The sequence below is a fragment of the Rhamphochromis sp. 'chilingali' genome (genome assembly GCF_963969265.1).
Source record: "Rhamphochromis sp. 'chilingali' genome assembly, chromosome: 13".
Classification (NCBI taxonomy): Eukaryota; Metazoa; Chordata; class Actinopteri; order Cichliformes; family Cichlidae; genus Rhamphochromis; species Rhamphochromis sp. 'chilingali'.
This window is the reverse complement of record NC_137940.1, coordinates 2,035,604-2,061,310: the sequence shown is the minus strand read 5'-3', so window position 1 is coordinate 2,061,310 and position 25,707 is coordinate 2,035,604. Positions and strand designations below refer to the sequence as shown.

The 25,707-nt window shown below is 43.6% G+C and overlaps 2 protein-coding genes across 3 annotated transcripts; both read left to right on the top strand.

Annotated features, from left to right (window-relative positions):
• The first annotated feature begins 4,983 nt into the window (after nt 1–4,983).
• On the top strand, nt 4,984–9,498 carry slbp (stem-loop histone mRNA binding protein). The gene is made up of 8 exons (XM_080900840.1): nt 4,984–5,421; nt 6,352–6,495; nt 6,963–7,076; nt 7,182–7,253; nt 7,845–7,967; nt 8,075–8,230; nt 8,319–8,427; nt 8,866–9,498. The coding sequence occupies exons 1-8, from the start codon at nt 5,363–5,365 to the stop codon at nt 8,923–8,925; spliced, it is 837 nt and encodes a 278-aa protein (XP_080756966.1). The 5' UTR covers nt 4,984–5,362; the 3' UTR covers nt 8,926–9,498.
• A 453-nt stretch (nt 9,499–9,951) lies between these two features.
• Nucleotides 9,952–24,030, top strand: immt (inner membrane protein, mitochondrial (mitofilin)). Of its 2 annotated transcripts, XM_080901731.1 has the most exons (14): nt 9,952–10,103; nt 11,692–11,759; nt 12,953–13,142; nt 13,526–13,652; nt 15,284–15,376; nt 17,213–17,350; nt 17,478–17,611; nt 18,925–19,028; nt 19,329–19,464; nt 20,142–20,271; nt 21,284–21,507; nt 21,599–21,730; nt 22,658–22,787; nt 23,024–24,030. In XM_080901731.1, the coding sequence occupies exons 1-14, from the start codon at nt 10,062–10,064 to the stop codon at nt 23,629–23,631; spliced, it is 2,256 nt and encodes a 751-aa protein (XP_080757857.1). In that variant the 5' UTR covers nt 9,952–10,061; the 3' UTR covers nt 23,632–24,030. The 2 variants fall into 2 exon arrangements, with proteins under 2 accessions (XP_080757857.1, XP_080757858.1); XM_080901732.1 differs by lacking the exon at nt 15,284–15,376.
• The last annotated feature ends 1,677 nt before the right edge of the window (nt 24,031–25,707 follow it).

The window sequence follows — 25,707 nt, the reverse complement described above, 5'->3', positions numbered from 1 at the left end:
CGCATCTTACGGACATAATTAAAGTAATGGGCTGTAACACCGTAACTACGGTACAAAAACAGCGATCACATTAAACAGCATGTTGCCTCATTTATCCTGAAAACACAATCGTGATGTAAACAATCGTTTAAAAAAGGAAAGAAAAAATCACTGGTTATTTTCAGGAAAGTTAGTTAATTTACATAATGCATAAGATTAAAATATATAAGATTTTAAATTGTACTCAAAATGTTTCCCCGTCATTTTAAATACAGTGGCCAAAATTGACGTTGCCGGCCACATCTGCAGTCGGCCTTTATTTACAATTTAAATATCGCAAATAGCTCATTAATGCTATACATGACAATTTAACATTTGGTAAATGGACTGATTCTTATATAGCACTTTTCTACTCAAAGCGCTGTATACAACATACATTTGAAGATTTATAGATTTCTGTTTTTTCCTCCATCTCTGCTCCCCCTCATTCTTCTACTTCCTCGCCTCAAGCCTCCTGTCTGTAATTGAAATCAAGGCTCTAACACAGGAAAAACATGCATGAACATGCTTTTTATTCTCTGGACAGATGACAACGAGACGGCTAAATAACAACAACAGGTGGTTAAAAGGTAACATTATGTCAGCTAGCTGGCTCCTAAGCGTCACACTTTCCCTTTGATAAACAGTCCTGCCATCATATAAAAGTTTATTGACTGTTGAGGTAAATGGTGGACTGACAACCTACATGTACTGCAGATGAATGGTGGCCAGAGTTGATTGTCCTTCTTCAGCCACCATACCTAGGATTATGCAGTTGAATCATGAGTGGTAAGAAAACAGAATTCAGGTGGCTACAATCTGTGTTGTTCAGTGGTGCATTATGGGTAATCTCAGCCTCTCACTGAACGTGCTCCTGTAGCACATCATGGAGTGGGTGGGAGGTATTATCCACCATTGTCCTTATCCACCTCTCAGACACCACCCTAAGGGAGTCCAGCTCCGTCCCCACAACATTACTGCGACCCTCCACCTGCTGCCCCAGCATGGCACAAAAGTCCTGAAGACTGTAATACTCATTCATAGACCTGATGCAGTAGCACCGCTATCATGAAGATGATGGCCTCAGCAAGACACAATACAATCAACTCACACCTCACAACCTCCAAATCAAACAAAAAACCTTTGTGGCAAGAAACTTCAGAGAAGTTGTCAGGCCAGTTTTAAGCCTTTCTGCCCAGACAAAGTGTGCAGGTGGAATACACGTGTTGATGTCTGCAAAGTGAAGGACAATAGTAAATCAAATGGAAAGGGAACAGTTCTTTTCCAGTTTTTTAGTGAAATGGGCAGTCTCCTTGTGGCCAATACAACATTGCATTCCCTTATTCCCAAATGGTACTGAGGTTAGATTAGATTAGATTAGATAGAACTTTATTAATCCCTCGGGTGGGTTCCTCTGGGAAATTCGATTTCCAAAAAAGCACAGCACCGACAGAAGTTACAGAGTTACAGAATATTATATATATATATATATATATATATATATATATATATATATATATATATATATATACACACACACACACACACACACACACACATATATATAAATACAGAGACAATATAAATAAAATATACAAAGGGGATAAATAGAATAAATAGGAATAAAAATAAAAATACAAGTGAATTGCACATTTCAAGTATTGAGTCTATTGCACTGTTGACTATTTACAAAAGTATTGCACAAGGTATTGTACAGTGAGGTGAAGAGGCACTACAGCTTAGTTGTTCCCCCCTCCTTTGTCCTCCTGTTTCCCCTCCCTCTCCCCTCCAGAGAGGAGTTAAACAGTCTGATGGCGTGTGGGACAAAGGAGTTTTTAAGTCTGTTAGTTCTTGTCTTGGGGAGAAGCAACCTGTCACTGAACAGACTCTTCTGGTTGTTTATGGCCGTGTGCAGAGGATGCCCAGCATTGTTCATAATGTCCATCAGTTTCTTTAGTGTCCTTTTCTCTGCCACTGTCACCAGAGTGTCCAGCTTCATGCCGACCACAGAGCTAGGTATGAAACCAGAGGAACCCAGTACTGGTACAGAGCCCAGCCAGCACCACGAGCACATCCATGTAAACACCAGCACCTCCCAGGAAAAGGAGGGGAGCTTACGAAAGCAACGTCTCCAGGAGGCTGAGTCAGCAGCGCTATGACAAAACTCTGTGACAAGCTGTAGGCAGCAACACTGGCTCTGTGGCTTTAAATGCTCCAAGCTACTGTGGCGTGCAGACATTCACTGTAACAGTTTATAGTAATACAGTCATGTGTGTGCTTTGGATTTGTCTTTTTTAGATACTATTTACATCAGTATTTCTGTTATTGAACAGCTCCTGTGCACATAAATAAAAACAATGTTGGGTTAAATGAGTTTTTATTTAATTTCCAGTCTTTCCTCAGAGTTGCTTGGATTTAGGGAAAACGTTATAGACATAATTAACTTACTAAAGATGGAATGCATCTGAAGACTCCAGTTTGGTCCTGGCCACTTTCCAAGACTGCAGTAAAAGCTATAAACAAGGCTAACTTCACTTAATTTAGAAAAATGCACTACATTAGAAAAGCAATAATAAATAAAGAGTGTAAATAGAGGAATGAAAGTCATTATTGTCGAGTGCATTAATGTTACCATTTAAATAAAATGGCTAAGATTTCTTTTAAAAACAGACAGTTTGATGTTTAATATCATTAACTGAATATTTAAGAAGCCGTGGGTCACGAGTTTTCTTCTAAGATGTGATTGTGACAGAAAAACACAAAGACTAATTTCATTCATAATTATTATACTGAAATTATCTACAAGCAACTTCAGCCCTCATAATCCACCACTGTGGAACAGTAGATATGTGGTATTTAGGAATAAAGATTTATTGCTAAATAAACTGGCAGGAGAACAGAATCTGGTATATGATGCACCTATTAAATGACACTGGTAATATAACACCTGACACCTTCTGCTCCAAATCTAATAATCAGAATCAGGGACTGCAGGACCTTATTGTTCTAAGTCACAAAATGTAAAGTCACAGCTTCCTGAGATTCTGGTGAATGCACATCTAATTAAATTTGTCTAATGTCACAACTAGGAAAGCTTTTACCGGAATGATATCAGCAGAATGGAGTTCCACCGGATCACAGCACTTAAATATAAGACAGTAAGATGTAATTATTTTTATGGGCTATGGGGGAAACTATTGTGATGCAGTCTCTCTACAGCATTACGAACTCTTCCACCATATGAACATGATATCTCTGTGGACTAAACTGCTGCCACGTGCTTCTTATAAATGGCACATTCCGACATGGTTATATCTCGACTTAGATTCGGACACACTGGTTTGAATATGCATGCTGATGATACGGTAATTTTTACACAAGCCAGAACTGCTGATGATGCAGCCCATCAGCTTTCACTGGCATTACATGATTTACAAAAATGGCTGAATGACTCATGCCTGTGCCTTAATGTTAAAAAGACCGTATCAATGTTTTTCAGTAAACCTAAAACAACCGTGGCTGCAGTAAAAGTCTGCTTGGGTGCACAAGAACTAATTAATGTTGAGGAATTTAAGTGTTTGGGAGTGCTACTAGACTCAAAATTATCCTTTAAAAACACGTTAAAAAAGTAGTGAAAACTGTAAATGTTAATATAGAACTTCAGACATATCTGCACATCATTAACAGACACAGCAGCGATTACATTCCTGCACTCTATGATACCAGCTCATATTGAATACTGTATTACAAGCTGGTGCTATACGAGCTTTGCTGCTATTGGGCCAATTGAAGTGTGCTACAAGAGAGCATTGAAAATATTAGATGAAAACCCCTTTTTCATATCACCATTGTCAAATTTTAGAAAAATCCAAGTTTTTAAATTTTACTAATTTCAAATCATTTAAATCTGCCTGTCTATTATACAAAGTTATACATGGTCTGGCGCCTCCACCAATCAGTGATTTTATTAAACAAAAGTCTAGCAGTGTTGCCGGGTCTCGACTGACTCGAGCCGCTGTTAGAGGTGATTGTGAACTGGCACTCAGACGGACCACCTTTTCACAGATGCTCTGTCATATCAGGGAGTGAGCTTCTGGAATAGTCCTCCACTGTCAGTGAGGGAAGTACAAGTCTACCCATCTTTATGAGTCACCTAAAAGGGCGGCTGAGGGACACACAAACATGTGATTATGTTTAATAATCATGTTTTATATTGGACGGGAAAAAGAGTTAGTGTATTACAAAAAGGGAAACAACTGTTAGTGCAATGGGTCAGTGCAGTGTCAGGACAGTCAGGGCATGTGCAATACTGGGGTTTGTGCAATATAATTGATGTGTTTCCGTTATTGTTATCTATACTGTCCTCTGTGTCCACTCTCCTCGTCATTGTTTGTTCTAGTATAATGTGATCACTGTTTTTGTCCTTGTCACATGACCTGTAAATAGTGTCTCTGTATCTTTTTACTAACTTGTGTTTAACACCAACCTGCCAGAGGGTCTGCAGATGGAAATTAGCCCAAGGCTGTAATCTGGCATATTTACATTTGTTAAAATGTTCATTAATATGTATTGCCCCTCTTTCTAAAAATAAATAAATAAATAAAATAGCACATTGTTTTTAATAGGAAAACACTGTACAGGGGAGTGTGACTGCAGTAGGGAACAGGAAACAACAGAACACGTTTTATTGCATTAAGTATGATGCTGAAAGGAGACAACTGATCAAAAAGCTGGACGATATGAGAGTGAAGTTGGACTTGCTTGATTTATTTCGCACGAACTCTATAAGTGAAAGTTATCAGGCTGTGTTTTGGTTCTTAAGGCAGACCCATTTGTTCAGGAGGATTTGATTTTTTTTCTCTTGTCTTTTCGGTCCACACTCCACACCAGTTGGTGGCTGTAATGCGTCATTTTGCTGTTTGCCAACCATATAAAGAAGAAGAAGAAGAAGAAGGCAGAGCGCAGCACCTTAGGCCCGCCCCTTCTCTGGCCACTCGTCGATCGAGCACATCCGCAGTTAAACATCCTGGAGCCAGCTCAGAGAAGCTGTGTATACCAGAGGCCACAAGAAAACCGCACGACTATTGCCAGAGGGGGATACACATGGCGTTATTTGCACAAAAATAACGCCATAGACACAGCGTGAGCACACTCTTTCAGCCCAGCACATATTCGACAGCTGTGGTCTTCCTCCGTTCCTACTTCCGGCCACGTGACCAATTGGCTCGTTTGAGGTCGCGCGTCTTTCAGAGTTGGCGCGTATCTTCAGACTGTAGGTGCTGTAAGTTCCCAGCTGAGCACAAAGAAGTCTCCTGCTACGCAGTCTTGTTTTTTAACCGAGAACATGTCTGACTGGACCAAAGAGCGGCGACGTGAGGATCACAACATCGAGCACGAAAAAAGGTCTGTTTACATTCCCGCCTCAGTCTGTCATTAGCGGCTAAACCTTTGTCTGTGTTCGTTAAATGGAAGCCACTGCGTCAGATTAGCTTAACCTTTGTCTGCAAAGATGATCTGGACATTTTGAAGGCTAAAAAACATTTGTTGTACCTGATGGACCCGCGTGACTCTAGTACACGCTGTGTTCTTGCTAGTATCTATGGTTACCTTATTTTCTTTAAGCTCGTAGAAGCTAGCAGTCTGTAGCAGGTCTGTCGTGAACAGTGGACCTGACAGTGACGCTAGCTAACAGTGCGGGTAAAAAGGTGACGGTAAGGCGTTAAATACAGACAACTGCTAAAGCTAACGCTCGAGTACATTGTGGACTGTGAATGCTAAGTGTAACACACAAGTGAGTGGATGAACCGTGACAGGTGGTTAACAGCTGTAGTTGTAACGTCTGATATTAGAATACGCGGTCCTAAGTGCCCTCCAGGAAAAACAAGAGTCACAGATGGATGATGGTCCGCACAATCGGAAGAAGTTGGCGGGAGAAATAGTCTATTAAAGGAAGTGTATGGCTCCAGTTTTACCCACTGTACTCAACTAACCATTTATTATTGAAGAAAGTTCAGCTTCTCTAGACTTTAATCTGTCTAAGAAGGTTTAAAAGAAATTCCCGGATTTTGAAACAGTTAGTGCAGCTTTGCCATTTTTGAATACGGAGACGTGAAACGATCATGAGTGCTTTCCTGCGTGGGACCGTGCGTCCCACCGTGTGTTTGCAGTCCATGCATGTATTTGCTGCTTTTGCATTTTTAACAGCCGTGATTTATTTTTTCTAATTTGACACAGAAGAGAATGTTTTTGAGACGTGTTTGCAGAAATCTAATATCAAAACAAGAATGAATTAGCATGTTTAAATCTGCACGTGTTTTGTGTCTTCTTGTGTAGCTTTGGCCCATCTCGGTGGTCCCACTGCAGGAAGAGGGGGATCAATGGGAGCCTGCGGAGCAACAGCGAGGCAGATGATATCGATAGAGGAAGGAACGGACACACCGACTCCAGCTACAAACACCCTGATCGCAGACATACTAGGTGAGAGTAAGATCAGTTAATGTGGAAAGTGATAAACATGTAAGGCAGCGGACTTGTAACTGAAAAGCCACGAGGCGGCTGAAGCTTTGTGGGTTTTTGGCGTTTGTTGGGGAAATGTTTCAGACTGGACCAAAAACCCACAGCTTCAATGGCCCTGCTCAAAGGTGCTTTGTTAAATGTAGACCGTGCAGTGTGAGAATTTCATTGGTCTGTGTAGTTCACATCCAAACTCCAGTGTAGGCTCGAGAAGAAAAAGAAAAACAATTATTAGAATGATTTTAGTTTGAATGGTAGTGTTTAAAAAAATCTAACTACACTATAACTGAGTGAAGCAAGCCAGTCTCTGCTAATGAACCACTCTAAAAATCAGGTTACTGACTCCATTACCAACATGTGGCCACGACATCTGCTGGAACTGTAGCAGTAACATCCCTGTGTGTGTGTAACCTGTGGTATTGTCCTCCTAGCTTCACTACACCAGAGAGCACAGGCTCAGTGTCCCGCTGTGGTCGGCAGGCTGACTGGGGCAGCCAGGTGGAGGACGATGAGATGAGGAGGGATGTGCACAGAGACATGCAGCGGTAATTAAACAGTTTCTGCATCATTTCAGGTGTCTTTTAAGCACATGAAAGCAGATACTCTCTTCCTGTTTTGGATTGCAGACTCACTGTTTGCACTGTGTTCAGTTACAGGAGGAGGATACTGGGGGCAGAATTCACCCAGAGGGAGAGAAGGGCCTCGTCTGGCTCGTCTGGAAGGTATCTCATTCTCTCACAGACCTTTAAACTCAGAATATTCACGAACTGATGGAACACTCGCTTCTCAAACCACATGTCCACCTGCAGCTATACAAGTGTGCAATGTAGTTTTACCATTAAATAAGGCAAGACAAAATGTATTCATCCCAAAAATGATGGAAACATGAAATAAAATCAATGCAGTATCACCGAACAAAGCAGCGAGTACGGTAAAACAGATTGCACTAATGGAGCTCGGTTATGTGGTAACAAAAAGTAAAGTGCTCAGCATCAGAATATGATGCGATAAATATCATATCTGCTATGAGACGATGAGGGTTTCTGTCCTTGTGACAGCGAGGCTGAAACACGACGTGTCAAACATCGCTTTAACTGCCATGTCACGGCTTTGAGCTCGTTACTAATGTAAAAACTCCGAGTTTTGTTCATTAAACGGTAACACAGGCTTGTTTAACACGACAGTAACTTTGTGTTTACAATCATTTACGAGTAAAATCATTATGAAGGAAGTCGGGCTCTTGTCGCGTTGAATGTTAGAGTTGTGTCTTTTTGTATTGTGTGCACGGGACTAAATGTGTCTGTGTGCTGCAGCTGTGACTCCAGAGAGGGAGATAACATGGAAACCGATGAAGCTGTGTTGCTACGACGACAGAAACAGATCAACTATGGCAAGAACACGCTGGCCTACGACCGCTACATCAAAGAAGTTCCTAAGTAGGTCGACAGAGACGCGTGCTGTGGAGCATCCAGTGTAAAGCCTGCCCGCTGCTGGTGTGTGTAATACACTGGTCAGCATTAACCCTCGTGTTTCTTCTTTTCAGACACATGCGTCAGCCAGGCGTTCATCCAAAAACTCCCAATAAGTTCAGGAAGTACAGTCGTCGCTCCTGGGACCAGCAGATCAAACTGTGGAAGGTCAAACTACACGCCTGGGACCCCCCTGCAGAGGAAGGCCAGGACAAGACCCTCGATGTCGTGTAAGACACTCGTACACATTCTGCACGTCGTCAGTCAGCTGCTGGCTGTCCTCATGTATGATGTGTATATTTCTCCTTCTCCCACCAGTGAGGAGCTCAACCTTGATGATGTAATGGACATTGAACTAGATTTCCCAACCATTACTGACTCCCAGAACACCCAGACCTCGCTGCCGATACACAGCCTGTCAGTGGAGGTGAGTGGAAGTCACTGAGGTGCTGCTGAAATGTTGAGGCCCACACGTGCTGACGACTGACAATCGTAGCGTTTGATTCAGAGGTTTTGACTGAATCTTTCTGGAACCTTGGTTTAAATATTTATCTGGTCCATTGTTTAGACGATCATCAGTTTTTAAGAAAATAAAGATGATGATGATGATGATGATGGTGGGATTGCTTGTAAACTTGGCACAAAAAGAAAGGAAGCGTGTTTGCTCAGCTTTCTCTTTGCTCAACTCTGCTGTTTATTCTGGTTTATTCTGGCAAATGTGGCCCATTTAAGGTGAAACAAGCAGGCTGTCCAATGGGAGCAAACACAGGTCTCCTTACTTGTTGTGCAAAGTTTAATCCACAGATGAAAAAGCCACCCTTACAAACACTGTATTAAATTATATTGTTTGTGTTGTGTTGTTCAGGATGAAGACTGCGGTACTCCGGTCAAAGTACAAAGGACGGCAGAGCCTAATATTGCATAGCTTGTTATTGAATGGTTCAGTCCTCCCCCCACATCGACTTCACACAGTCCACTCAGAAAAAACTGCTGCAGCTGCCAGCTAAGAGTCTGTGTGGACACACTCTGTGTCTTTGGCTGGTAGTCACTGATTATTATTAATATTGAGTTTTGTTTTCACCATATGTTTCTCCATCCATCGTTTGGGCCATTTGTTGTAGTTTATCTGTTCCGAGTATTTTATGACAAGATTTTACATTTTTAACGACGCATGTTTCAGAATTTGGTATTCAAAAAAACCCCCACTTGCTGTACCAGTGAGAGGCCTGTTGGAGTGTGCATCTAGTTTTGTGCAAATGCGAGCTTACGTCTCTCATATTCTACCTGAGAAGATTCCAGATGCATAGAAACTGTCTGAACTCGGAGGAGTCGTCTTAATAGAAACGGAGGCAATGATGTTGTTTTGAGTTATCCTTGAGAAATATTGGGCTGTGGCTTTTTGTTTTAATACAAATGTAATTGTTTCTTACTGCTGTATCTTTAATAGAACTTGAAATAAAAAAACAAACAAATAAATAAAACAAACAAGAAAAATCAATGTTTCTTCTTTTTTTGTGAATTTTTTTTTTTTGGCTAAAAACTGTTGAAAACTTGGTCCATCATTGGACAGCATGCCACAGATTTAAATAGTGACTTTGAAACCAGTTTCTCTGACACACTTCACACAGCTGATGTAGTAATTAGTGGAAAATGTGTGTTGAACTGGAATACTGTACGAGCTCACACATAACCAGTGTTGTATGCTAGAGAGTATAGATAACCAGAACTGCCTGGCACTGGTGAGAATCTGTTTAGCTTAGTTTAGGAGCGCTGGGGAAATAAGGATCATCTGTCTGACTTATGTCTTCGATCGAGGCTTGGACGAAGGTGGACAAACTGATTTGTGTGCTCTTATAAATCTATGTGTGGGACATCAAAAAAGATGGAAGAATGACGGGGACAACATAAGGGGGCGCTGTTGTGCACGCAAACGTTTAATCCACGCAAAGTACTGAGGAGAAGAAGAGTGCGCGAGAAGACGAAGAAGAGCAGCAAAGAATTTATCTGTTTCTGTGCAGGTCAATTTATTTACGAACTCAGAAACCAAAGCAGGAGAAGACCATGCTGAGAGCGTGTCTGAGAGGGGCTAATGCTACCGCCCGGGTAAGCCTGCTGCCTGCTCCGCAGCCGCGGGCTAACGTTAGCGTGTTGTCATTCAGTGACCCAGAGCCTGCTTCAAGGTGCCACAGTGAATTTACTAGTTCGGGCTGTTAACTCTTCGGTGCTGTCGAGCGCTGTATTTGATGCCATGCAATTGGTTGTGGACGCTGTCAGAACAGCGCAGCATGCTAACGTTAGCCGGGTTTCTTCCGGTGACAGATGGATAATGGCGTTTTAAGCATAACCAAGCTAACGAGTTTGGCTAAGTTTGAGCGGAGAGGTCATCATGGCAAAAACCAAAACTTGTCTGACCTTTTATCGGCCACAGGTTTGATACCAGCTAACCGGAGCAGTATTTTATGCTACTAGCGGCACTAGCCTTTAAACGCGTTTGCACGTAGACGTGGTATTTATAATGAATCAGAACAAACGCTGCAGGTTGTCTTCGTAAAATCCACAAATACTAACGCATGATGTGCGTTCTCGAAAACTTTGTTCTGTTTCTGGGATTAAGTGTGCAGCCAGACTTCTGTACAGTGACAGAAAGGTGGCTCTCACCTGTTAAAGTGGGCCGGAATAAGTTCGACATCCCTGGGCTACAGCATCACACTGTTGCACCTCGGCTCTTCTTTCCACCGGACACGGAAACATGTTCGTCTCTGCCGGACTCAGCTTGGATGTGTTCGCCATGTACCTGAATCTGTATTTACAAAATAAGAATGCAGTTTACTGCTCAGAAATCATGCTTTGTACTTCATTTGCTGATCTGTTTTAAATGGTAAATCAACAGTTTTGCTTATTGTTGTTTAGATTTAATGACGACAAATTAATTATTTTTATGATTTAACAGCAAGTGAAAAACTGTGCTAAACTTATTACTTACTTATTACTAAAACCCATATATTACTTACGCTACAGTTAATGGGCAAGCTCGTGTGTGACGTGAATATCATGAAATTTAAAATTGAAATCATCAAATGCTGATTAGCTGGTTGTGATCGACCTGTCGGTATAGCACTGCGCCTCTGCGGGCGGTCTACCCTTCCAGCTCGGCTGCTCTGCGCAGTATCTTAGCTGTTCCTGGGACTGCGCTCTGCGCTCTTTCAGTCCAGTCCTTGTTTATGTTGGCACACCCACCCCTGTCTGTTTCTCCTCTAAATCAGTGGTTTCTTGACTGCCACCTTCCCTCTGAAAAATTCAATTGATGAAGCTGTCCTGAAACTAACCCGTGTCCATCCAAGCAGTGTGGCACCGTCCTGACAGAGAATGAAACCTCTGTTTCTGAAGGCTATTTAATGTAATTACAAGAAAGCATGGCTCAGAGTGCTCAGGCTGTTTTGAAGAGTAAAGGTGTTCAGACAAAGTACTGATTTTCAGGCTTGTTAGAATTGCACAAAGTCTGTTTTTACCTTATGAACAGCATCTCTGCACCTAATTCCCCAATTTTTTATATGACGATAAGGAAAACATTGTGTAGTCTGTTGCTTGCACTGAAATTTGTTGCTCTGTGCTTGCTGTGAATGTGTGCCCGTTCTGGATCTGTGTGACATGGATTTCTTTTCACTGCCACGCTTTCCTCACCACTTTCCAGAAGAACTACAGGAGAATCCCTCTTACCAGTCTGCAGCAGTGTCGGCACTACACAGCAGGAGAGAGCAGGTAATCAGAATACTTTATTAATCCCGAAGGAAATTAGGGTTACAGCAGGCAGCACGCTAATGGCGCATGCGCACTTACAAAGGAACCTTCTGACCAACTTTACACAAACATCACACTGGGGAGACACGTCAGAAAGGTCGGCTGATAGGAAAAAAACAACAAAAATACATAACATGAGGTGAGAGGAGGAGAAAAAAACTCCACTCAGACTGAGCTCCTAGTGGGAGAACAGTTTGATAAAAGAAAAAACACCTCAGCACAAAAAGCACATGACTATCAATACACCATAGAAACACAAGACAAGCAACAGGGGCGGGTAAAGGGTAAGAGAGAGCCGGCGTAGACAGCGCATCCAGCCAACCCAGGGGGCCTTGCATGGAATGGGGGGAACAGTCTAAACACAGTCGTTATCAGGGAGTTGTTGTTCAGCTCCAGCCTTGAGGCTGCAGCTGGCGCCGAAGGGGTCTCCGCATGAAGTGATGGTGCTTTTTACTTTAGTGCGAACAGCTCATATGAATTTCAAAGCAGTTCTACAGTCCAACACTGGTCTCTCAATCTCCCGTTGGAGAGCCGCGAGCTTTCTACGATGTTATCAAACTTACGTTCGTGATGTTGTCGTTCTTTTTGCGCAAAGAGCAGGTTCTGAGACCTCCGACCGCAGTGCACTTCCCCAAGATGTGATCCAATTTGCGCTCAAAGGTGTTGTTCGAGCGAGCCCCTCCAGATGTAATCCAGTTTTTCACTCAGAGCTCTTGTTCTGAGTGTTCACGGCAGCCGTGCGTTCTCCAAGATCTTCTCCGTGCTGACTCAATGAGCCCATTCACACACCAACACACACAGTACACTAATGAATTGTTTAGGACTAGCACATGGGCTTCAGCTGTCTTCTTAAGGGCCTCTCACATGGATGCGACATGTGCTGTGCCTGCCACCAAAATCTGTGTCCCGCTGGCCGCTGCGCTCTGGCTCCATGTTTACATGCGACTGCTCCCTGTCGTTTCAAAACACGGATCTCTCATCCTCAAGAGAAGATCTTCAGTGCTATCGTAGTGAAGAGCGTGCCGCTTCTACAGCATCGCTTTCCTCCTGAGATCACTATATGCAAGTCGGCTGAACTAGGATACACACAGAGTGCAAAGGCTGTTAGCGAGACTGTCCATTCATTCATGTCTGCTTGTCCTTTTTCATTTCAGTAGTGCTTCCAAAGTGGTTGTTGCCGGCTTGCTGACAGTAAGTGGTGGCATTGGAGGGACCGTACTCTACGCCAAATGGGACCATAAGTTCAGAGCAGCGGTTGAGAAGAACGTCCCGTACTCAGACTGGCTGCTGGGTTTGGCTTTGGGACCCGCTGCCCAAGATCCTGGCCTCCCCATAAAGAAACGGGTACGGTGCTCAGCTCATCCTAGTCATAGTTACAGGACACAAAGTTTGTTTGTGTTTCACCGTCAGTTCAGAAGAATTGAAGTCGAGCATTTTTTCTTTTACTGGCTCTCCATGTGTGAGTGTCTGGTCTCTGATGGTTTAAGGAGGATTCACTGTACGTTACAATGGCTTTTCAAATGATCAGACTGCATTGAAGCCCCATACCTCCACCCCCATACCTCCACCTTTCCAGTGTGTGTCTGTTAAAATTCGACTCAGAATTGGTGATATCAGCTAATAAACTTCCACACAATACAATCTAAATATTTGTATAGAAAGAATAACCACGTTTTTAGAACCACACTGTAATAACGTATGCTTCGATTTAAATGGTTGCTGTTAAGGTGGAGTTGGCCCAGCCGCCCTCTATGATAGAAAAACAAGCGAAGAAGTCGGCGAAGAAGGAGGGAGCCGAGGGTCCGGTCAAAGACTCCAGCCCCGCCCCCAGTCAGCCTGCACAGAGCCTAGAGGGTAAGTGTGACGCCCACTGTCATTATAACTCATGGCTTCATGTTGCCATCTCCCTTTTATCATGTGCTCTGATTCTATCAGCTTTATTTCTATTTCCGTTTTGTTATAGTTCGTTCACAGTAGTCGGGTGGAGCGCCCACAGTTTCATTGCATCTGTGCAGTGACAGTAAGGGGCTGTTGTGTTTGTACACCACCACAGTGGGTTTGAACTCAGCCAAGATGTGATTCCAGCGCAGCTTCATTTCAAGGATTCTAACACTAGTATTGGATTATTGAGTTATACATTATAGACACTTGTATATCTAATAAACCACTTTCAGAGACAAAGTTTGTAAGGACTCCATTACAAATGAAACAGATAAAGTTGGACTTGTGTTTGGTTTGTTTTTCTGGAATTTGCAGTAAGCGCTCCAAAGTGATGTTGGTACAGTGAGTGAGGCCAGCGTTACGCTGAAAACCCAACAGATGTATGAGAGAGCTGGCAACAACTGTAGGAGAGGCCGAGTCAGTAATCTGGTAAATTCTTTAAAAGAAGAAATGCACTTGCGACCTCAGCGACACTGAGAAGCCTGTAGGACAGAGGGATTAAAGTGGGTAATCGCAAAAGTCCTTCCTTGGTTAGGGGACACCCTGTGCAACATTTAGCAAATTCAAGAACACCCTGGAAGAGGTAGACTGTCAAAACGTAGTGGGAGAGCATTTTACCCACTTTAACACGCTGAAGATGCTGCGTCCACATTTCTTTACCTGGACGACTGAGCGTGCAAGAAAATCTAGCGACACCTCATAATGCATGTAAAGGAATGTGCTGTACGAGGTCACTATTTTTGCTGACATTGTAACTGCTGATTGAAATGGCACCAGGAATCTGTGATAGTATAAAGTTGGTCACCTGACTCTTGTAGAGCACGCTTTCAGTTGCAAAACCAAAGGTGGCGTTTTGTGACGTCCGTGGATTCTACATTAAAGGCAGCGATGGACTTGGAAGGATTTTCAGCTTTCATCACTTCAGTCTCATCTTGACAGTTTGATTTAAAATCCACTGTGATGGTGTTCAAAGGATGCAGTTGTTTCATGAAAGTGTTCACCAGAGTCAGCCTGATCATCAGCCATCTCGACAGTGCCGTAATATCATTATTTACATTATGAAGTTAATATTATTTTAATTCAAGTTCATTCAAATCAGCCTCACTTGTAAATGTCTCTGGGACAAGCCAACGTTTAATATCTGCTGATGCAAACTCTCCACTCTGGGGGGGGCGGTGTGCTCTGTTAGCTGCTAGCTCCACCCGTTCTTCTTTGAGATGTTTGTAAATGTGCGCTCTGTTGTTTAGCCCCAGCAGAAGCCTCTCAGGGTAAGCTGTCTTCTCCTATACTCTCCTGTTGTTGCTCTGCTCCCGTGTGAAATTTCATTTTGCACTGCTATTAGGCTTCTTAGTTTGTAGCAGCCATTGTATCTTTGATAGCTTTAAAGCCATTATGCTGCCATAAATACTACCTCACTGTAGCTGAAGTGATGATGAAACCAGTAGATGGATGGTCTTTACTATGTGTATGAGTGGCTTTGCGCGTGGTGACACACATGGAAGCTCCTGAGCGGCTCTTGCCTTCTGTATTTGTGTCCCATTTAGAGGCCTCAGCAGAGGCGACTCATATCATCTCAGCCATCGGTGAGGTCCCATCAGTCCCTGCTCCATGTGACACAGAGGCAGCAGCAGTCAAAGGTATCATCACTGAAACAGGACCTTGCTGTGAGGCTACAGTGCTAACCACTGCACGCTCTGCTGTCCTTCTTTATTGTCATTATGCAGCACAAAGCAAAATTCTGGGCGGCAGCTTAGAAGAGCCAGTATCTAAACCACAGACAAATCCACAGTGGGCACATGGTATATACGATTAAATCCTCTTCTTTGGGTGGAGCTCTGACTTGGTGTTGGCGCTCTGTGCAGTAGAGTACCACTTCCTGTTCCTGTTACAAGCACAGCAGTGTTTTAGCCAATTGAATTAAATATTGATATGTTATCTTTACGTGCTTTATGCAGAGTCTGTAGTCGACCGACCGTTCTCTCCTGCACTTTCCTGCTCAGATGTTCAGTTAGTCGGCTTCCTTTAGTAATAACGACTCTCGTAATACATGTAACCTGTAACTTCATCACAGTAGACGTCTTTCTGAAAGTGCAGCAACTACGTTTAAGAATATAATCCACCCACTGTTATCATCTTCAGTGCCCTGTACCAACACAGAGCAGCTATCTGAACGCTGCTCCAGAGGTCGATTATCTTGTTAATAATTTCACCTCCTCACTACGTACGACTCTGGATACTGTAGCTCCTGTGAAAACTAAGGTCTCTAATCAGAAGTACCTGACTCCGTGGTATAATTCTCAAACACTTTCTGAGTTAACTTCAATAATTACTTCCTCCAAACCATCAACGTGTCTTTTAGACCCCATTCCTACAAAACTGCTCAAAGAAGTCCTGCCATTAATTAATGCTTCAATCTTAAATATGATCAACCTATCTCTAATGATCGGCTATGTACCACAGGCCTTCAAGCTGGCTGTAGTTAAACCTTTACTCAAAAAGCATCTCTAGACCCAGCAGTCTTAGCTAATTATAGGCCAATCTCCAACCTTCCTTTATATCAAACATCCTTGAAAGAGTAGTTGTCAAACAGCTAACAGATCATCTGCAGAGGTTTATTTGAAGAGTTTCAGTCAGGTTTCAGAGCTCATCACAGCACAGAAACAGCTTTAGTGAAGGTTACAAATGATCTTCTTATGGCCTCTGACAGTGGACTCATCTCTGTGCTTGTCCTGCTAGACCTCAGTGCAGCGTTCGATACTGTCGACCATAATATCCTATTAGAGCGATTAGAACATGCTGTAGGTATTACAGGTACTGCACTGCAGTGGTTTGTATCATATCTATCTAATAGACTCCAGTTTGTGCATGTAAATGGAGAGTCCTCTTCACACACTGAGGTTAATTATGGAGTTCCACAGGGTTCAGTGCTAGGACCAATGCTGTTTACAGCTTACAAGCTTCCACAATAGAGGACGCTTTCTGTTGTGGATCTGTAGACGTTCACGATTAAATTCATAACGTTGAAACAAACAAAATAATAGTCATTTTAAAATGCAGCACATATGATTATTATGTTGGTCAGGATGATGGTAGTGATTAGCATTTGCACCTCACAGCAAGAAGGTTTGATTGTGCATCAAACCTGCTGGTCTCCATGAGTTCTCCATGTTGTGTGAAACATGGATGGAGACTAGTTAACTTGTGCAATAGCTCAGGTTGAGTAAGTAGTTACGGTAGTTTTCATTTAATGCCGGAGACAGAATATGAAGCAAGAAGCAAATCTGCACCAAAGTTGAAATGTTTTTAACATGCAGTGTCACTGAGGCATCTACATTTGCAAAGGTTTTGCAAAAACTTCATTCGTGTTGTGAACATACAATAATAGCACTTCATGTTCTTTCATGGCTGAAAGTCCAGCAGTCTCGAGGATTACTGGGGTTGTTTTAGGTCTGTGTTTGTGTTTTCTCTCGAAGAGTGCAATGAGTGCCATGAACACAAGGAGGCGACAGCGGTCCATCCTGCACCCACAGAACCAATGAAAGAGCGTCCAGTAGAAGAAGTGGCTGCTAGACTTGCTCAACAAGAGCAGGAGGAACAGGATATTTCAGCATGTAGGATGACAGACACACACACACACACACACACACACAAAGAGTGACGTCGTTGCATACTGACCACTTGAATAATGACGTGTCATTTTATAGACAGTAAATGTCTTCCTGTGTGATTGCTTTGCAGCGGTATCAGCCAGTCTTGAAGACTCACTGGCGAGCTCGGCCAAAGCTACTCTGCAGGCCATAGGAGCGCAAGAAGCAGCCCTGCAGGCTATCATGCAGCACACAGACAAACTGAAGGAGGCTATGGAAGCAGAGGTAAACAGCAAGCACTTCATAAGGAAGGCATGTGCCAACTTTTATGTTTTAATACCCCCAGCAAATGGGGACTGTGCTCAGCTGGTACTCCAAATGTAACATGAAGTACAAATCAGTGATTGTACTTTTGGAAAACCAAAACAGGCCACCGTGCCCTTTAGGGCCTTTTTTACCCCTCAGCTTGAAGGCGACGTTGGATACTGTCGGTCCATCTACTAAAAACCTGGGACGAGTTTGAGTCCTTGAACTTAGTCCAGTGTTCTGTGGTGAATGAGTTAACTCGAGAAGGAAGTCCCCCGGGGTTTTCATACAGTAGGTCAGTCTGCTGGGGGCTGAGGGGGAGCGTCCAGTACTTTTGTAAATGGACCGTCTGTGATGGACTGAATCTGAGCCAAAGGCCGCAGGCTGGAGGGAGAGTGACGGTGTGCTGGTGTGGCTGAAGGAAGCCTGTGATGTTCAGTTCAGATTGTTTTCAGTAGAGTACAGTAGAATCTCTGGGCACAGCTCTTTAGTGTTTCACAGCTCTGGTTTAGTCTGTTTGGTTTCTGTGTAACTCTTGTCGGGACAGATCTAACCACTAATGCAGGGACCACTTGCACACTTCATGCTTCCTTTTCTGTAGCACAGATACCTGCACGCCTCCTGTCCGCTAACCTCGGAGTATAAACTATAGATGAGTCTGTTGGTAAATCTAAAGAGCACAGATATTTATTTCAAAATGTAGGGAGTATAAGTAAAAATTAAATACTCAAGTAAAGTACACATACCTACTTCAATAGAGTAACAAAGTAATAGTATTACCTTACATTAAATGACTAATGGTAACATGTGCGCTGGTCAGGGAAACATTTCTAATAACTGCTAAACAGAATCTGATGGCAGTAAATGTTCAGTGTTGCTACTACAGCTGATGGTGAGGGTGGAGCTGCTGTCCGCCTGCCTGTCTGATGGATACTGTTGCGAATAAGTATCCATATGTTTCAATTCCACATGAATGTTTCTATGTATCTATTTGACATCCCCAGCTCACACCTGCAAACGCTCCATCGAGGCTGATGAATGAGGCAGGACTCCATCTTTGCCTCAAGCCCACATGTCCTGCAGACCACTGGACTGGGCTCGTCTGCATCGTCTCACAGCAGCGCTGTCACTGAAGACCTGCGTACTCTTGTTTTTAATCAGATACATTGCTTGCTGTGGCCTGTGTGGTCCACCCACCACAGCGCTGTATTAGTAATGTTTAAGCCACGGCTCACTGAATGGGAAGCGTCACTGTTTTGCAGTAGATTTATCGAAGTTCTTCTTAAACTTAGGTTCTTCCTGAGGAGAAGTCAAACCAGTGGAAGGACCTGGAAGCTGCTCTTGCTGATAGAACCACGGCTTTGAACGATGCCAGAGCCGCTCTGTCGAAAGCCAAGTAACACAAACACACACACACAAACATACTTATTACAAACTTGAATGTGTGTGAAGAAGAATTCTTTCTTTTCCACTTAGCTTGAAAATCATAAATGTTCTTTCTTTAAATTGTGATTTCTCCTGCTTGGAGTAAAAGTGTTTCTTTAATTATGATGACCAGTGTGGCACAAGGTTAATCTGAAAGATGTAATAATCACTCAGCTTTCAGGGCTGTGATGAGTGCAGCGTGCCGTGTACATCTCTGCCTAACTCAATTATTTTGGCAGTCTTCCTTATCAGCACATCTCTTTCCTTGCAGCGAGTCCTTGGACAGTCTCAGGTCAGTGATTGACGAGTCCAAAGGGCTGAAGATATCCTCTGTTCGCCCGCTGGTTTTAGCAGCAGAGGAGAATCTCCATAACATGGTTGTGGACTTGGACAAAATGGTCATGAAGGTAAAGTTTGTTTTCTTTTTTGGTGCATTGTGGACGACTACAGGAGATTAAAGTGACCTGTTTGCTTCCTTTCTGAGGCTCAAGTTCACATTTGCACCTCTCAGCTGTAAGCTGAATGAAAGTGACAGCAGCACGTTAGCCTCTGTTGGCCAGTACCAAACATAAGAGCTACCTTAGCATCAAAGCACAGTACTTTGTAAAATAGGCAAGAAAACTTGTGAGGAGGTGACTCAACCCAGCAGCAGCAGCTATATTTGCAGCTCCAGTCCATGTGATGGGAGCGCTACGTAGGCTCCTTCTATGCTGAGATATGACTGGATATAATACTGTATCACTACTTTGCACTGCTGGCAGCGCCATGTTTCAGTAGATACACACTCATTTTAAAACAAGGATACAAAATGCCTTTGATTTTCCTCATTTCCTTACAAATGTTGCTGCCTGCAAGCTGTGAGTGTCGATAAAATGTTTCCTTTTCTCTGTCATCAGAAATATGATTATCATTTTGCCCACACCCTGTGAGCATGTGTGTGGTATGACCTATTAAACTCTAGTGACCAGCACTATGTGCAGTTAAAGTGTTGGCTGTGTTATCTTCACCACTGTCATGATTATTAACTCGTCCTTTTCTATTCACACCTCTCTGTTCTTCTGCTAACAAATGTTACCAACTAAAGGTTCAGTCTGCAGAGTCAGAGGCTAAGATCGTCTCCCAGTACAGTGAACTGGTTAACGAAGCCAAACGACAGTTTCAAAGGGAAGTCAGCAGTCTCACTCCAGAGATCCAGGCCAACTGGAAAGGGCTCAGTAAGAGCACGCATACACACTCAAACACGTGTCTTTACACACACAAAGTTTGATTCGATTTGTTCAGCTGGACATTGTGTTTTCATCGGTCGCTAATCGGACTAACGATGGGCCTGAGGTCAGTTTCATGAGTGTTAATATGGAAACTGTCATGTGTAGTGATGAATGGCCATGAGTACGATTCACAGAGTTGGTGGAAGGGCTGCAGTCACAGCATTGTAAGACGGTGACAGATGTACCTTTAAGCACCTGCTCGATTCCCAGATGGTCGACGTGCACGTGCAGCCTCAGGCCTCTAACCACAGAGATGTTACATGTAGCCTGCTAGCCATAGCTGGTGTCTGGGATGGATGAATAAAGCCAGGTCTCTAACATCAGCGCAGTGTTATTAGTCGTGATCTGTAGCCTCAGTTCATGTTATTATGTGGTTGTTTGTGTGGCTGAAGCTGTCTTTCATGCCGCCGCCTTCACCCTCTCCCAGCTGGTACGATAATAAACAGAGCGAGGCATGTCCTGAAGAACAGAATCAGCTGTCTGGGATTTACTTTCCCAGATTATTAAGCATGCATTAGGACACTCATTGTGTTGCTGACATGGATGACAGTACAGTGAAAGAATGTGACAACGTTTCCCCTCTGAGGAGCAATATTTAGGTTTCCATACTGATGTTGAGGTTTTAGAGCGACGTTCAGTGTCTGTGGCTACAGCAACACATGATTAGTGTTTCAGTACTAATAACATCAGTATAACCTGTATCATTCGTGACAGGCACGTCAAATACAATCGGATCACAATCTAATATGTTGTTTAAGCTCTGTGCGTCTTTTGTTAGCTAACGTTTGGTGGCTCTAAGTCCACCGTCTGAACATCCACGGGGTTTTTGAAATGTGCATTTACAGTCAAAACCTCACGTTCTTGCATGTCACCGTAACTCTTAGTTACTTTCATACATTCAAAACTATGTGCTGATCAGGAAGTACGTTTTCAATGATAACTTGTTTTTGTGTGTTAGCTGGTAAACTGTCCACAGACGACCTCAACGCTCTGATCGCCCATGCACATCGTCGCATTGACCAGTTGAACCGAGAGCTGGCTGAGCAGAAGGTCAGAGAGAAGATCCACATTGATGCAGCGTTGGAGCAACAGAAACTCGAGGACCAGAAAGCTCTGGACAACGCTGTCAACACTGCCCTGCAACATGTCAAAGAAGATGCCCGGCTGGACCAGGAGAGGAAGGTGCAGGAAAAAACATCTTTAGATTGTTCTGGTTTTTCAGTTAACGTGAGCGTATCTAAAACGTGTTACGATTTCCTCTGTGTGTACGCAGCTGGCTGAGTTAAGAGAAGTGATGGAGGCAGAGATGAGGACTCAGCTGCGGCGGCAGGCAGCAGCTCACACAGACCACGTCCAAGATGTGCTCAAAGTCCAGGAGCACGAGCTGAAAGCTGAGGCTGAGCAGGTGATCTCTCTACCCCAGAGTCTGCTTACACATCAGAAATGAGTACTTACAGGACACTAGTGGCTCTGAGTTGCCAGGTTTGGAGCGTCTAAGCAACCAGAGTAAACACAAAATATATACTGAATAAAACGTGGTCTGCTTGGTTAAGTTACTTAATCCATAAAACCAGCTTGCACTGGCTGTCTGACAAACATCCTACAGAAAGTTTGCTAATAGATGTTAACAGTGGCACAAAATGCTAAAAGTAAAAACAGTCAAGAAGATGTTTGAACTGTCTCAAAGTAAAACAGCTCTTTGTGTCATTGTTGCCATAAACTATTATTAATACAAAGAATCCAAACTCTGCTTCACCTCACATTTGAATTGTAATGAATGTATTTGGTTGAAAACCCTCTTTGTTTCTCCTCACGTCCTGTTTCTCGCATCGTTCTTCATATCTGAGTAAACTGATCTTTTCTCTTGTACCTTGAGCTCAGCTGATAATTGTTGAGCTGTTAGAAACATTAAGTGCATTTGAAAGGACTTGGCACTTACAAGAAGGGTCACTTCCTTCATGCTGCAACACTACCATGACCACAGCTTACTGACATCTGCAGCAAAGATGCTGCTCTGGATCATTTCTTTATTTTCAAACCTTCTGTCTTCAGTAAACGTGTTAAACTGTTTTGTGTTTACTCTGATGGCCTTTGCTTTGTTGGAGGTCTGTGATATAGCGTAGGATAAAATAAACATGCTGCTGTATACGGGAAGCTGACAGCTTGTGTTCTGCCATATCTTAAGCTTTTTTCCACTAATATCCTGTAAAGGGGGCGTGGCCAAGACACCTGAGACGAGTCAGGCTGCAGCAGCGTACTCTGTTCCTGCGAGTTGCACGCTGTGTGCTTTTCATCCTTCAGCCCTTCAGAGCTATGCTTTGGTTGTGTTCAGGTACTGAGCAGTAAGATGCTGGAACAGGAGACTCGCTACCGTCAGCTGACCCAGGAACAGCTCGACAACTTCACTTTGGACATGAACACAGCCTACGCGAGGCTGAAGGGGGTGGAAGAAGCTATAGACAGTAAGAGATACACGCATCCAAAAAAGCAAAGAAATAGCACTGAGTGATTAGTCGGGTAGGTTGTTATCTGGAGTGCTGCAGAGGAGTACCACATGTAGGAATGATGATGTGTGTAGATGAATGTTGGAATAGTTGGATAATTTTTTTCTGGTGTGCAAAGGGACTGGATGTCCACGTGCACACAGACACGTTCTTTTCCACTCGGTCATGTAAATCTCTTTGTCTTTTGAACACAGGCCACGTGGTAGCAGAGGACGAGGCTCGTAAGGCCCACCAGCTGTGGCTCTCTGTGGAGGCTCTCAGTTACTCCCTAAAGACTGCTGAAGCCGACGTGCCCACTGTGCCTCTGGAGAACGCCGCTCAGGCTGTTCGCGACAGCTGCCGAGACAACGACTTTGCCTTGGCGCTGGCGTCGGCTCTTCCAGAGAAATCCCTGCAGCGAGGCGTGTACAGCGAGGCCTCTCTCCGTGCCCGTTTCAACTCCTTGCGATCGCTGATCCGCCGCGTCGCTCTCATCGATGAATCTCGTAACTCCTTGTATCAGTATTTCTTGTCCTACCTTCAAGCTGCACTGCTGTTTGAGAAGAGTCAGGAAGCTCCGCCCAGCCAGCTGAGCTCTGAGGATTTAGATCCATTCAAGCTTCTGTCATATGCTAGCTACTGCTTAGAGCACGGGGACCTGGAGCTAGCAGCTAAACTGGTGAACCAGCTGAGAGGAGAGGCCAGGAGAGTGGTGGAGGACTGGCTTATTGAAGCCAGACTCACACTGGAAACTAGGCAGGTAGTGAATCTGCTGTCTGCTTACGCAAATGCTGTGGGTTTGGGTACCACACAGGCGCCGTAGGTTGCCACAGCAACCGTTAAGGGAAAAAATCTGCTAAAAGTCTTTTTTTCCAAGAAGTATCAAAGTTCCCGAGTGTAGCTGGAAGTGGCTCAGGAGGAGCTTCAGCCTGAATCCTTTGTGCAGGGAAGCATCGGCAGTCTGCAGCACAGAAAGATGGTTTCTTCCTTTTAAGTTACCTGAACCACATAAATGTATTCCTCTGAAAGCACTAATTCACTGTGGCCACTTATTTATATGATACATTCAGTGCACTTCTTAGCTTAGTCTTATCAATTCAGACTGCAGGTTTGGCCCAGCTATTCGTCTCCAGCCCGTGTGTTATGGAACCGTCGTCCTACGAATTACAGTTGGATGTTTGTGAATACTGCACATGTTAAATAAATCCTGGAAAAAAGAAAACGCTGTATTTCATTTCGTTGTTCTTGTCATAGGGACTACGGTTTAAAATGAGAGCTCTCATGCAGACGTTTGCATCGCTGCGAGTGTTGTCCCCACACATGGACAGTTTACCTCTGTGCTCCACCACGGTAGAGTTTACATCTAATAATGAAGGCGAGACTTTCATTGTGGTGGTGCAGTTTCTACCTGAGCACTCCAAACACCTTTCCCATGAGTTTTCTGCATAGGTGCTTTCTCTCTCCACACACAGCTCAAGTGTATTTGGCATGTAGACTGGAGCAGGGGTCGAACCACCAACCTTCTGGTTAGTAGGAGAGCTGCGCTGCCTGCTGTGCTGCAGCCAACCCTTCGTAGTAACTTTATAAGTGGTCTTGAGCAACATGTCTCCAGGATTTCAGCGGCCTTTCAAAGTTTAATTTTCTTTTTTTGGCCATCGGTGCTTTTTCAATGATAACTTGAGAACAAAGTCACACTCGACTTCAGGAGGAGGAAGGAGGAAGTCTGAGCTGCAGCCTATCGGCATCAACAGGAAGTGCGTGGGAAGAGTGTCCAGCTTCAAGTTCCTGGGTGTGCACATAGACACACCCAGAGAAATGGAGCTCAAAGTCCTCTGAGGTTTTAAAGAGGGGGGAGGGGGGTAGTTACAGTCAGTAGCACAGGAACAGAGCGGGAGGGAGAGAGAGAGGCAGGGACAACAACGTCACATTAGAAAGGTATAGTAATCACCCACAACTATTTTCAGTTACAGATGATAAAGGATTCAGGAAAAAATGGAATCGTCTTGTATTCAGAGAAAATATTACGCGTTTCTTATTGAGGTGAAAAGGAGCAGTTTGTCCCGGACTTCAGCTACAATGAAAAAGACACGAAGCTGGAGTTTTTCTGTCTTTGCTGCACAGCTGCCTCTTCTTCTCTCATCCTCTGAAGCTAAAGGAAAGCTTGCCATCAAAGCTAGTTCATCGACTTGCTGAAGAAAGATCATACCATTTAAAGAAATCAAGGTGGTTCAAAACATTTACACAGTATTCAAATAGTAATGTTACAAAGAAAAACTTTGTGTGCCTATAACACAACCAGAGGTGTAGTGCTGGCAGAATGCTGCACCACTTTGGGGGTTTTTCTTGTGGTTTTTCTCCAAGACAGAATTTATAATATTCAGTTAGTGTGGCTATTTTGTGCAGGAAGACATAATGAATGCTCAAAGCGATCGTCATGATATCAGATTTAATAACAATCTGTGCCAAGACAAACCCTCCTGTGGCCTCAAACAGATACTGTCGGGTTATAGAAACAGGCACAGAGTCTGTTTCACTGCAGTCAAGCCGGCCCTCACTTTTTGAATGTTGTTCCAGTATTAAACTCACACATTTAGTCCGTCACTAATGATATGACTAACAAACTAGTTCATGCATTTATTACTTCCAGGCTGGACGACTGTGATTCATTATTATCAGGAAGTCCTAAAAACTCCCTGAAAAGCCTTCAGCTAATCCAAAATGCTGCAGCAAGAGTCCTGACAGGGACTAGAAAGAGAGAGCAGATTTCTCCTGTTTTGGCTTCCTGTTAAATCCAGAATTCAAAATCCTGCTCCTCACATACAAGGTCTTAAATAATCAGGCCCCATCTTATCCTAATGACCTTGTAGTACCATATCACCCTATTAGAGCACTTCGCTCT

Excerpts from the sequence above, each read along its gene's own strand:
- immt (XM_080901731.1), top strand. The coding sequence starts at position 10,062 with ATGCTGAGAGCGTGTCTGAGAGGGGCTAATGCTACCGCCCGG. Across the intron at positions 10,104-11,691 it reads GGGCTAATGCTACCGCCCGG|AAGAACTACAGGAGAATCCC; the intron begins GTAAGCCTGCTG and ends ACCACTTTCCAG. Across the intron at positions 22,788-23,023 it reads GGTGGAAGAAGCTATAGACA|GCCACGTGGTAGCAGAGGAC; the intron begins GTAAGAGATACA and ends TTTTGAACACAG.
- slbp (XM_080900840.1), top strand. The coding sequence starts at position 5,363 with ATGTCTGACTGGACCAAAGAGCGGCGACGTGAGGATCACAACATCGAG. Across the intron at positions 5,422-6,351 it reads AACATCGAGCACGAAAAAAG|CTTTGGCCCATCTCGGTGGT; the intron begins GTCTGTTTACAT and ends CTTCTTGTGTAG. Across the intron at positions 7,254-7,844 it reads TCGTCTGGCTCGTCTGGAAG|CTGTGACTCCAGAGAGGGAG; the intron begins GTATCTCATTCT and ends TGTGTGCTGCAG.